Source organism: Corticium candelabrum, chromosome 16 (genome assembly GCF_963422355.1).
Source record: "Corticium candelabrum chromosome 16, ooCorCand1.1, whole genome shotgun sequence".
NCBI classification, from domain to species: Eukaryota; Metazoa; Porifera; class Homoscleromorpha; order Homosclerophorida; family Plakinidae; genus Corticium; species Corticium candelabrum.
In genome coordinates, this window is record NC_085100.1 from 3,713,325 (window position 1) to 3,726,905 (window position 13,581).

The window sequence follows — 13,581 nt, forward strand, 5'->3', positions numbered from 1 at the left end:
TATTTAATTGGAGCTTGTGTTGGGCATGTCCAAACATACTGAAGGTGGATATGCCAATGATTGAGTCATATTGCACACAATGTGCTTCATAGTTTCGTAACTTGATAAGTTCGGCAATTCAGAACGTTCACAGAAAAACAGTTAACAAAAATATATCACTGAATCACGATTTTCAAAAATTACAAGTGATGCACTGGTGTACTCTGCTCTGGAGGAATTGCATATTGATATCAATAACCAGTGCAACAGAAACATGATTTAGACATTTTTGGCAGATTTCAAGCTACCGGTTTTCATTATTCTAAAAACCTGTACTCAATTTTCTTCTTGTACCACTCGAGTTTTTTGTTATCTCTGTGAGACCTGCTTCTACAAAATTGCTCAATAATAAATGAAAGGTATTCATTCATGACTGTCAGCTCAAGAACCCAATGATGATGCATTACAACACTTAAGGCAGTAATATCAACACTAAGGTTACTATAGTGCATTCACACATTAGAGAGACTGTGGAATGTGGTCATTTGCTCCACAACTGTTATTGCCCTCTGGGCAGCTATTTGTATCAATCGAAAGCTCTTTAATTGCCGGATCTAATTACAGTCACCATTGAGCTGCTGAACTAAATTGATGTCAATATATACAATGTCAAGAGTTACAAAATAAGCTAGAGGCAGAGTGAAGATAGGTGAGATCAGGACGGGATTAGTGTTAATTGTGACAACATGACATCTGTTGACACAAGCACTATGCCACACCCTAGGGTGTACCCCACATCCTACAGTCTGTCTCCTGAACAAACTTTAACTTACAAACAGTAAAAGTAACCGACAAAGCAAACTAACTTTGTCACAGGATTCCTAGACACGCCCTAAGTGGCATGAACAGACATACAGAAAACCATACAAAAAAACAAACAGGCATGGATTTTACAAAAGTCGGCCTATAGTCAACACATGCCAGTGTTCTCCCCAGGTATCGCCTTGGCTAAATTTTACAAGGACACGCCCAATCCCGACACGTCAAATCCCGCCATCCCTCGGCTAACGCCGCCATGCCTTGACCTAGGCCCGCCACGCCTTACTGTCTATGTGTTAGGCAAGAAATGGGAGACCAGTAGTTCGGGTGAGATCTCGTCTAGACGAATGGAACACCTGTTGTTGTTGTGGAAAGTCCAAAAGCAACGTCATAGAGACCGCTATGTCCAAAATATACTTACGACGTGTTTGGAATCCGATCCAACATCATTTGGTGGCGTACTCGCCCACATTCCAATCCGTATGTGAGTCACGCCCTCGGCAGCCGTTTGTGCCGTGGAGTCGTTATTGATGCGTTGAGAGAATACAAAGTCGCAAGACAAAGTACATCAATGCGTCAAATTGTGTTGTTGAAGTGATAGCTCAATTTCTCGTTCTTCCAGTGGCGTTTTTTGGCACTTACGGAAGCCGATCTGGAAGGCGTTACCCTACACAGGATGTAAGACAATGCACTGATTACAGATGCCAGAACGAGCTTGAACGGCATCGGCTCAAAGCCAATGTTAGCGAAAGCATTGCTCTGGTTAGTCTAGACACGTTCACAGTTTCGACTTGTAGATCTCGGCGAGCATGCCAATATACTGCGCACGTCTCTAGCGTCGATATCGGCATGGAAAATTGTCACCGACTGCTTAGCTAACTTGTCTACTAGTGCTACGTTACTAACGAAAGCTATTAAATCGAATTTGTGATTTGTATTGGCTTGGAATATATTGGGAGGCGCAGGTTTTCGACATGCAGATTAGAAAGTAGCCCGGATGAAAAGTGGAGCGCTAGTGGGTTAATGATTGCTTGCTTGTGTTGTACAGTACTCTCTCCACGCATAGAATTGTTGTACAGCTAACATTTTAGACCAAACACAAGCACCCTATGCTGCTCACTGCAAAGCCAGGAAACTCCACTCAGATGACCACGCCCACGTTTTGAAACAACCACGCCCACAAGTACGTTGCCATTCAGCCACGCCTACACCGCCATGCCTTTGAGATATTCTGGGGAGAACACTGCATCCACACACACACACACACACACACACACACACACACACACACCTCTGTCCTGTCCTGTCCTGTTAAAAAGATACTGTAAAAGGGTCACGCTTGCCTCTAAGAGGCAACAAGTCCTATGATGGAATATTGTGCTTGCTAGAATTCTTAACATCTATGAATTGTCAATCCTCCTTTACTTCGGAACCATTTGAAACAATTTGAACATTGGATTGCAACCTGTTGTTCCCTTATAGGTTTCCTTCTTTCTTCCAAACATTTGTGTCTCGCCTTATCACTCTGTCTTCTATAGGTCCTGGAGCACACCTCACACATTACATCTCTGACTGTCACCGAAGCACATGCTCCCATTCTCCCTCTCCAACGTTCCAAACCATCACGACACAATGTACACACACACACACACACACACACACACACACACACACACACACACACACACACACACATACACACACACACACACACACACACACACACACACACACACACACACACACACACACACACACACACACACTCCAAAGGCCAATTTGTCTTACAGAGAACTCTTAAAGTACGACAAAACAAAAACACTCAAATAACCTGGTCAGCCCATGAAGGCAACTCCTCCCTGTCATCCTTGTAGGAAATCTAGCGTTTCCCAAGCAAATTGTCAACACATGATTGGCAGCAGTCTCAATTTTTGATTTCATTACACTGACAAAGACCCTGAATCCCATCACAGTCAAGTCCCCTCACTTTGTTTACACACTTGCATCTATAAACAGAGACAACTTACAAGGTTACTGTTCTCACCTCATAAAGGTTTGTGGTAACACTATTAAACCCTCCTAATATATATTGGTCAAACTTATTATGTTTAGCAATATTTTCATAACTTATTGTCCAATTACAATGTCATCCACGACGTCACGTATTTGCCTAACCTTGAAATGCAAGTGGTTCTTTGCTGTATGCTCTAGCAAGACTAACATATAAACTAGTTTATAAGTTAGTTCCTTAGATATCTTATTGGCACAGCACGAGCAGAATCAAGTATCAGACAATTTAACTGGTACTCACATGGAATCAAACTAACATCTACAAGAAAGCAAATCAACACAAAAGGAAAAAAGCAAAAACCACATCATCAGTATATCACGGTCCTGTTTTTATGAGCTGATCTAACGTTTGCCCAGCAAAACATGACGACACGATTGGCAGCAATCCCGGTGATGCTTGATGTCTTCACACATATTGAAACGTACTACCATGTCACAGTTAAGTCCATCTCGTTTGTCTACACAGTTGTCATATTCACCTACAAAGAAGACAAGATGCACACTATTATCATCGTCACTTCTACCCTTTCCTACATTCAATGAGTGACATGGCTGTTGTGTGTCTAGTAATAGCACCACTCAGATGGGAGGCAAGAACAGCAGTGTCAGACAAATGTTACTCACATGGGATTAAATTGCATCCCCCTTTGTGATAGGGCTTTGTGAATGAGAGACAGCGTCGTCGACCCCTTTGCCGTCCAGTGCATTTGTCTACACACTTTACTTGGCGATGTTTCACTCCAACTCCACACGTATTGGAACACTGCAATCAATGAAATAGAATTAGTTACACAAAGATTTGCAGAATTTGAAAAATGTGTAGACATAAACCCTTCAATACATACTTAAATTTAAATAATACTAACTAACTGTTTCTGACAATCTTATGTGTTTCTTAATTAAAAACCGCACAACCACAATGTTGAAGATACAGGAATTTTCAAACACAAATTGCCTCAAAACCTAGTCTCTGTGCTAGATGTCTCCAGCACAATAACCTAACTGGGAGCGTTATCACTAAAGACAAGTGCATTCAAGTGCTCAAAATAAAGAGCAACAAAATAACAAACATTTCGTACTTTGGATTTGTGCTTAATCCCATTATCAACCAATGCTAAAGTTTGCACTCTAAAAGTCTTTGGTATGTTTACTAATGAAACAAATAGATAAAGTATGTAAAATCTGAGAAGGACCGATGTGTTGAAACAAGCCTAAGATTAAGACAAATTGAAAACGATGAGTACATTCACTTACAGTGGTCCATCCTGAGGTGATCCATACAGCCTTGTCTTCAGCTACTGCACCCGTACACTCCATACTTTCAATGGGTTTGTCGGCACCAATGCATTGTGAATCATTACCCCGATCAACCAGTCTGCCATTGGCAAATACCTCACACACAACTACCCTTGTCTTGGTTCCTTGGCCACATGACTTTGAACACTAATGATGACACAATGTTATTATATAACAAAAACATTTAAAAGAGACTATTTACTAACAGCGGTCCAGCCTGTCACTGTCCTCCACTCTGCCACACACGGAAGTTCACACTGTTCACTGGTAACTGGAGCTTGACCAAGGTATCGCACACAAATCTCGTCATCAACCCACTTGTCTACATTTTCTTTTTCACAGCGACATTGGACCTTTCGTCTCCTTGTACCTTCACATTCTCTGTCACAATCACCCCACCTGGTGTAGAGATATCTGATGGTATCATTAGTGCATGGACATTCACCAAGTTCGCAAGGTTCAATTACAGCGGGCTTCTGTTCTGGAATTCTGTTGTCACACAGTTCTATGTCCTCGACTGCCTCTTCTTCTCCCCTCTGACAATGACATTCCAAGTCTCGTTTTCTAAATGCATCACTACCGCATGTCTTGTCACATGGACCAAATGGGAGAGCCACATATTGAGGATCAACACAAGGACAACGTGTGTAACAGTTCTCTCTCAGATGAGGACGCCTTCGGCCTTCGCATTTCTCATCTGGGGCGACCGTGTCCCGTCCACTAATAAAACAGCGACACTCTACAGTTCTGGTTCGTGTTCCATTTCCACACGATAGAGAACAGTCTGACCACACGCTGGGCTGCCACCGAGGATTCAAGCATGGACATTCCTGCTCATTACAAGCTTGTTCAGTTTCTGGTAAAGCTTCGGTATTAGTTGGATCATTAGCACATTCTGCCAAAGCCACATTCTCTCTTCCAAAATCAGATGTTCTAATACAAAAAACGTCTCTTGTTTGGATTCCTCCTCCACATGTAACTGAACACTCTTGATATGGAAAGACTTGATATCTGCACCTGCTGTTACAGCTTTCAACATCAACTGCTGGTGGACCTGCACCATTATCAATACACTCTTGCAGAGGTACAACAGTAACAACAGCTCCTTGTGTCTTAATGCACTGAACTGGACGGCGGCGCTGGCCAGCACCACAAGTTGAGTCACAATCTCCCCAACTCCCAACTCTATAATGGTAAGTTGGACATGGAATATCGTTGCATGGTCTCTCTGTTGCTGGAACAGGACCAGTAGTCAATGCCTGACATATGCTAATGTCTTCTTGTCGCACAACACCTTCAACACGACAGTCACATCTGATATTACGAGTCTGCGTACCTTCACATGTTGCTGAACAGGGACCAAAATCCTCAGCAACATAGTAGGGCTCTTCACATACACAATCTTTTATTCTGCAACTTTCAGTCTCTTCTTGTGGCCGAACAACTACACTCGAGTCTTTAACACATTCCTCAAACTCAACTCGTGTTTGAACACCGTCTATTGTCTGGATACAACGTCTCTTTCTTTGTCTCATTCCATCACCACAAGTTGCACTGCATGTACTCCATTCTGTAGCCACATACTGGCAGCTAACACTGCAACTTTCAACAGAAATTGGTGGCTCACTTAGACCATTATCAGTACATTCTTGCAAAGAGACAATGCTCACAACACTTCCTTGTGTCTTAACACACTCGACTTGACGACTACGATTCCCTGTCCCACATACTGAGTCACACTGTCCCCACGCCCCAACTCTGTATTGATACGTGGGACATGGAATATCATTGCATCGTCTCACTGTTTCTGGAGCTGCTCCACTAATGAGCCTCCTGCAAACACTCATCTCTTCTTGTTGTATGCTACCTTCAACAGGACATTCACATCTGATAGATCGTGTCTGTGTGCCTTCACAAGTGGCTGAACATGCACCATAATCTTCTGGAACATAATATGGTACTTCACATTCACACTCTCTCAATCTGCAAAGTTCAGTCTCCTGTTCTGGCTGAATGACTACGCTTACATCTTTAGCACACTCGTTAAAATCTACTGTTCTTTCAACACTATCTATGGTCTGCACACAACTTCTGCGTCGTTCTCTTGTACCATCACCACAAGTAGCACTGCATGTACTCCATTCTGTAGTCACATATTGGCAGCTAACAGTGCAGCTTTCAACAGAAATTGGTGGCTTACTTAGACCATTATCAGTACATTCTTGTAAAGACACAATGCTCACAACACTTCCTCGTGTCTTAACACACTCAACTTGACGGCTATGATTCCCTGTCCCACATACTGAGTCACATTGTCCCCACGCACCAACTCTGTATTGATACATTGGACATGGAATATCATTGCATGGTCTTACTGTTTCTGGAGTTGCCCCATTAATGAGCCTCCTGCAAACATTCATCTCTTCTTGTTGTACAACACCTTCAACAGGACATTCACATCTGATAGATCGTGTCTGTGTGCCTTCACAAGTGGCTGAACATGTGCCATAATCCTCCGGAACATAATATGGTACTTCACATTCACAATCTCTCAATCTGCACCTTTCAATTTCTTGATCTGGCTGAATGACTACGCTTGCATCTTTAACACACTCGTTAAAATCAACTGTTCTTTCAACACTATCTATGGTCTGCACACAACTTCTGCGTCTTTCTCGTGTACCATTACCACAAGTAGCACTGCATATACTCCATTCTGTAGCCACATATTTACAGCTAACACTGCAGCTTTCAACAGAAAATGATGGCTCACTAAGACCATTATCAGTACATTCTTGTAAAGACACTATGCTCACAACACTTCCTTGTGTCTTAACACACTCGACTTGACGGCTACGGTTCCCTGTCCCACATACTGAGTCACACTGTCCCCACGCCCCAACTCTGTATTGATACGTGGGACATGGAATATCATTGCATCGTCTCACTGTTTCTGGAGCTGCCCCACTAATGAGCCTCCTGCAAACATTCATCTCTTCTTGTCGTACTACACCTTCAACAGGACATTCACATCTGATAGATCGTGACTGTGTGCCTTCACAGGTAGCTGAACATGCATCATAACCTTCTGGAACATAATATGGTACTTCACATTCACACTCTCTCAATCTGCAAAGTTCAGTCTCCTGTTCTGGCTGAATGACTACACTTGCATCTTTAACACACTCGTTAAAATCAACTGTTCTTTCAACACTATCCATGGTCTGCACACAACTTCTGCGTCTTTCTCTTGTACCATTACCACAAGTAGCACTGCATGTACTCCATTCTGTAGCCACATACTGGCAGCTAACACTGCAGCTTTCAACAGAAAATGATGGCTCACTAAGACCATTATCAGTACATTCTTGTAAAGAGACAATGCTCACAACACTTCCTTGCGTCTTAACACACTCGACTTGACGACTACGGTTCCCTGTCCCACATACTGAGTCACACTGTCCCCACGCCCCAACTCTGTATTGATACGTGGGACATGGAATATCATTGCATCGTCTCACTGTTTCTGGAGCTGCCCCACTAATGAGCCTCCTGCAAACACTCATCTCTTCTTGTTGTACTACACCTTCAACAGGACATTCACATCTGATAGATCGTGTCTGTGTGCCTTCACACGTGGCTGAACATGCACCATAATCTTCTGGAACATAATATGGTACTTCACATTCACAATCTCTCAATCTGCAAAGTTCAGTCTCCTGTTCTGGCTGAATGACTATGCTTGCATCTTTAACACACTCGTTAAAATCTACTGTTCTTTCAACACTATCTATGGTCTGCACACAACTTCTGCGTCTTTCTCTTGTACCATCACCACAAGTAGCACTGCATGCACTCCATTCTGTAGGCACGTATTTACAGCTAACACTACAGCTTGTAGTAGTAGGAGGATCGATAATACCAGGAATGTAACTACATTGTATTAAATCTATTTCACGCCTTCCCCTTTGCAAGCATTTCTTTGTTCTTGTCTGTGTACCTGCCCCACATGTGGCATCACAGGCACTCCATTCTCCTGGCATATAGTTACATGCTTCTGATCTGTACCTGACACTGGCTGCTTCCTTTGACTCTCGACTTAGTGGTCCAAATGCAAAACACTCTATATCTGGCACCAGAAAAGTGTTCTGTCCTTGTCTCAGAAAGATGAGCACCTGACATGCCATGTCTTCTCTTAATTCAATGGGACCACAGGTTGCATTTCGTGCGATTCTACCAGTACCAACCCATGAATAAGTACTACAAGTAGCAACCAGATCCTGTCCACAATCTTCTTCTGTATCAATAATTCGAGCACAGTTTGTAATAGCCTGATCTGAACCTTCTTGTTCACAGAAAAAGTCGTAGTTGATACATTTGGCACTTCGTTCTAGTTTGCCACCACATGGTTGCACACACTCTGCAAAATGTGTAAATACCAACCTAGCACACACAAACAGAGTCCTTCACTTATTTATTAGATTGATTTAATTTAGACAACATACACCTTTGTACTACGCAGTGCTATATACAGGATAGACTCTATATCACAGCCACTGCCACAAACAATACTAATCAAGTTACAGCGTCACATACGTTGGACTTCCTTCTAAACAGTCACAATCTTCATCCATCTTTCTTCCACAAGGTATTTCTACTGCAGGAGGTCTGTCTCCAATGCCATTGTCAAGACACCAACTGTCTATTACATGTATTGTGTCGCCTCCATTTGTTGTGGCCCAACACGCATAAGTAGCCTTGATGGTACCTGCAGTCAAAATCTGAACCTCAATCCAGTGAACTCTAGCTACATTGAAACGTCTTACGGCCATATCCACAAGACGGTACACATGAGCTGTTCTTTGGCAGCCACTCATACTTGCCCCATCCGTCAAAGTTAGACAAAAAGCCAGTGGGCAGTGCATTAATATAAGGTCTGTCAGGAACATTGACTAACATAGACGAAAACAAGCAACTGCATGTCAAGAAGCAGATTACCCGCACTACATGGACATCTTGCTTACATTGACCACTAGCAAGCCACGGAGAAATGACAAAGAAAATGGTAAGGAAGTTCACGTGTAGACTAGAAGGCATGTTGACCAAGTCTACTGCCTGTTCAACGAGAGCCAGGAAAAGTCATACAATGAAGGGAGATACAAACGCCCTTGATCAATGTCTTGCTTTCTCCACAACTGCACTGATTTGAAAACAATCTAATCCAACAACAAAGCCCAATTAGCAGAGGTGCGACTACACCTATTATTCCCTAGCTAGCACTTACAAATTTTATGCACTGTGCTTCTTGATAATGCAAATCTTCCATCTAAAGAGCCCTCGGAGCCCTCTTGTCCAGTATACAAAGATATTCATACCTCTCTTCTATATCCTTGATTAGCTTGAGACGTCCAAAATCGCACAAAGACAACTGACTCATTTTCGTCTATCAGACTCTAACGTGCGCTAGCAGTCTAAGTAACTTGAGTAAAAGTACGTTCTAGACTTCGGCAGCCGCCGCATGTGGAGGCTCAGATATCGAGCAGCAATTTTGTGCGTGTCCCCACAGCCCTGTCCCCCATGGGTTCATCACAGTGAAGTCAGGTCTCCGGGCGCGCAGGAGGGCCTGGGTACAAGGCTATGCTTCTCCCACGCAGTCGCTGTGCAAGATTTTTCTGGAGAAAAGTTTCTAGAGATCTTCTAGCGCTGCCACGATACCGTTACACAGGGGAAACCGATTAGACGGGTGAATAAGTAACTTCACACGTCTTCCAAGTTTCTGCTGTCCGAGTCTAGAACTCCATCAATAGTCTTCGCGAGTGACCGCAAGTGTGGAGATATATGGAATGACTGTGTCAATAATGTACTATGCGTTAGCTAGGTGTGTTTCTAGCTAGCAATCTAGCTGTTTCTTTTCTGAGACTTTCTAGAAATTTCATATAATGTCAAATTTCAATAAATTGAAAATCAAATTTTAATGTTGTATTCAATTATTAATTTTCAGTTCAAATTAAAAATAGAATAAACGTCCCATAGATGCAAATTTCAATAAATTGAAATTCAAATTAAATTAAATACAACATAAAATTTGAATTTCAATTTATTGAAATTTGCATCTCTGGGACGTTTATTCTATTTTTACTTTGAATTAAAAATTGATAATTGAAAACAACATTAAAATTTGATTTTCAATTTATTGAAATTTGACATTATATGAAATTTCTAGAATATCTCAGAAAAAGAAACAGCACGGATTGCTATTGTAACGCCAATTAATCCAAATTTAGAGCTATGAGTATTTGACAAACAAAAGTCTAGTGTTTTGTGTTCATTTCAATTTGTTCTAACATGAAAATTGAAAATAGTAGGCTTCCAGTTGGGTACTGTATAGAAGCCTTGGCGGCTTCTTCTTGGCGCCTCTGTACCATATTTGCACACATTAGGTGCACTCTAAGTAACACATTGACAAACAAACCGCTCACACGCCTAAATAATAGCGGTAAATTAGTAACAAAGCGGCAAAGATCTACAGAATTTCTAGGGAAGTACGCCTAGCACAGCGTACCTGCACTTGCTCTAGGAGCTAAGTCGACTAGCTTTTTGTAGCACAGATTACTCAAAGCAATGTCTACACAAAAGTGATAACTGAACTGTATAGCAGACCGCTCAGATAAATGTTAAACTGATGTAGCTAATTAATATATCTGCCGGACGTAACAGCACGGAAAGAGTTCTTGTTCAATTGATCCATTGTCTTGTCTTCGTCGGTCGTGTAGGCTACACATGCATGTACACCTATACGGAGCGGAAATTGCAGCCAACAGTTCTCTAGACACCTAACGTCAGAGATTTAACATAATTACAAGACTCTCGGTGTTACCGGCAACACCACAGCACCGCCCTAATGAAGTAAACTGAATTAGCAGAGCGTTATCAATTACCGCAAGACACCATTCATGTGGTCCCGGATGTACATCGATTTTCAATTGTAAACAAAAATAGTTCCTGACAATGTGTATTCAATATTGACATCGTGATTTCCTATTTATTTAAGAAATTGATTTAGCAGTTATTGCAGACCATTTTATTAAAATCTAATTTTCAAAACCAAAATTAAAAATTGAATGGACGTTTCATACATTGAGTGTCCAATATCCGGCTGCATCAAGCAAAGGAGCTATATCTATAGAAAGGGGTCATTCAAAAACCTTCCAAAGAGTTTGAGTTAGTTTCTGGTGTTCTTCACTAAAAAGACAATCTGAAAATTGGGGAGCCAAAACACCGAGTTCACAATATGTGACGGGCAGCAGCGGTCAGATTCGTTTTGTCATGCGTTGACGCAGCGTGATTCACAATCTGCAGCGCCACTCCGCGCACTCGCGCAGAACCCGGGTGCGACGCGAAGTACATAAGCTGTTTCTCTGCACTATAGAGTTAGCCTTTTTTCTACTTGCAAGGATATTTCGACAACCACCTACCAAGTTGAGACTCTAGAAAGTATGCCACGATGACAAAGTCGGTGGGTGTCATGCACTTAATCACTTTTGCCTGACAAATATATAAGGACTGTAGTTGTGCATCAAAGTAACGATAACGGCAAAGATGAATGTGGTCCCATTTGCAATTAGACGTTGAATTGCCGTTTGTTCAACAGTAGAGCTAGGGGATCGTTGACTGTGGTGTGTTTGCTATTGCATTTGCTGTACATTTAGCTCTAGGAGATGCCGTAGCAAGCTTGAAATTCGACCAACCACGAACAAGGGACAAATGCTTGCAGCAGGAGAAAATGACAGACTGCTAGACACACCTATAGACTCCACCGTACCTATATATCTAGATAGATCGCCGCAACTGTTTGATTCCTGAAAAGATTCGATGATATCGTGCGGTGTCGAAATTGTGAGGACTGTTTCACGTTGGTTGTCTTCAACATGACCTACCACAACAAAGTGACAAATGGCGCTGCGACAACTGCATGTTTGCATCTAGGGTCACTTGCTCTATATATAGATAGTAGAGCGGGGAGAAATGTACAAAATAAATGTTTTCAGTCACCAACGCAGTTAGAAAAACAAACACGCGATTTGTAACACATCAATTTGGCTCGGGGATACCAAACACCCGGGGATGCCATATTTCCTATGACACCGGGCGAAGAACGGGATCTCATCTAGTACATTTAATATCAAGCAGGCGGTACTTATATATAGAGAGCAGATTCTGAATCTGGTTATGGTTCTTACATATACTCTGTCTGCTTCGACACGTCAGATGAAGACGGAAAGTAATTGTCTAACAATGTTTCGAAACTATTTGTTTGACTATGAAGACTTTCATTCCAGTACTACAATATATAGTTGTAGTCACATGTGAGAGTGATAGTAAAACTGGTAGCGGTAACTATGTAGATACCACTTAGCATGTCGAGCTATAGGTATTGAAACCATAAGGTTAATCAATTGCAATTATATACGATAAAGAGTTCAATTGATGTGCTCTGTCCACCCCTAGGCTGACGCGCTCTTCACTCCCACGTCACACGCTCTCCTAAAATCGATCCGACAGTGTCTGCAAATGCTGCGATTAATTTCAGTTAGAACACGTGCACAAAGGAGGCCTGCATGGGTACAAGGCATTCGTGAAAACATTTTTCTTGAGATTTTTATGCAGTACAAGTCTAACCGAAGGCGTGAACTAATATTTGCTGCGGGCTTAATAATAATAACAATTTATTTTATCACACCACATCTGGTGTAGTTCCCTCATAGGGGCAACATAAACACACGCACATGCAGACAAATGACATAACTAACACACAAAATCACTCAATCTACACGTAAAAATATTACAATCTGCCATATCCAAGGATACCTACATCTAACTATTAGCAGTGCTATAGTCTTCTCACAAGTTCATTTCTTGATTGAGTAGCCCGTTTAAGGAATTTAGCCTGTAGTATTTTCATTGCCTCAACAAATCCAGAAATTCAGTCCACTATAGAGACTCTTTGTCTCATACCATGCAAGCCCACGATGAATATCTTTTCGATCCGCTGTGTTAACAGACGCCTTTACTAGACTTATTTCAAAGTTCCTGAATGACTTCCATATGCAAACTGGAAATAGTTGACTTTCCATGATCTTCATTCACACACTACATTTGGGACAACTTCCACCAAGCTTCTAGTCGGCTAATAAAACACCATTCACAGCAGCACAACATTTTCTTTTTCTTGCCTCCAATTTATGTGCTCTGTACCATACAGTAATCATTCACGACGCCGCCCAAATGTGTTATTTCCTCCTTGTTTGGTAATCTATTGCCATTAAGAAAAACTTCTAATTCACTAGAGTGTTTCTATCCTCTCTGCTTGAATGTAATCACGACAATCTTTTGGTGTTGTATATCAGACGATGCTTA

General features: G+C 41.8%; 1 protein-coding gene across 2 annotated transcripts; it reads right to left on the reverse strand.

Annotated features, from left to right (window-relative positions):
- Positions 1 to 3,078: 3,078 nt before the first annotated feature.
- Positions 3,079 to 9,608, reverse strand: LOC134191853 (A disintegrin and metalloproteinase with thrombospondin motifs gon-1-like). 2 transcript variants are annotated; one of them, XM_062660481.1, is made up of 8 exons: positions 9,449 to 9,604; positions 9,189 to 9,380; positions 8,991 to 9,116; positions 8,761 to 8,932; positions 4,371 to 8,607; positions 4,123 to 4,311; positions 3,493 to 3,631; positions 3,079 to 3,347 (listed from the first exon to the last, which is right to left on the reverse strand). In XM_062660481.1, exons 2-8 carry the CDS (start codon positions 9,259 to 9,261, stop codon positions 3,211 to 3,213), a joined length of 5,073 nt encoding a protein of 1,690 aa, XP_062516465.1. In that variant the 5' UTR covers positions 9,262 to 9,380; positions 9,449 to 9,604; the 3' UTR covers positions 3,079 to 3,210. The 2 variants fall into 2 exon arrangements, 1 of the variants encoding a protein (XP_062516465.1); XR_009971855.1 differs by having other exon boundaries at positions 3,248 to 3,347; positions 3,403 to 3,631; positions 9,449 to 9,608.
- Between the last annotated feature and the right edge of the window lie 3,973 nt (positions 9,609 to 13,581).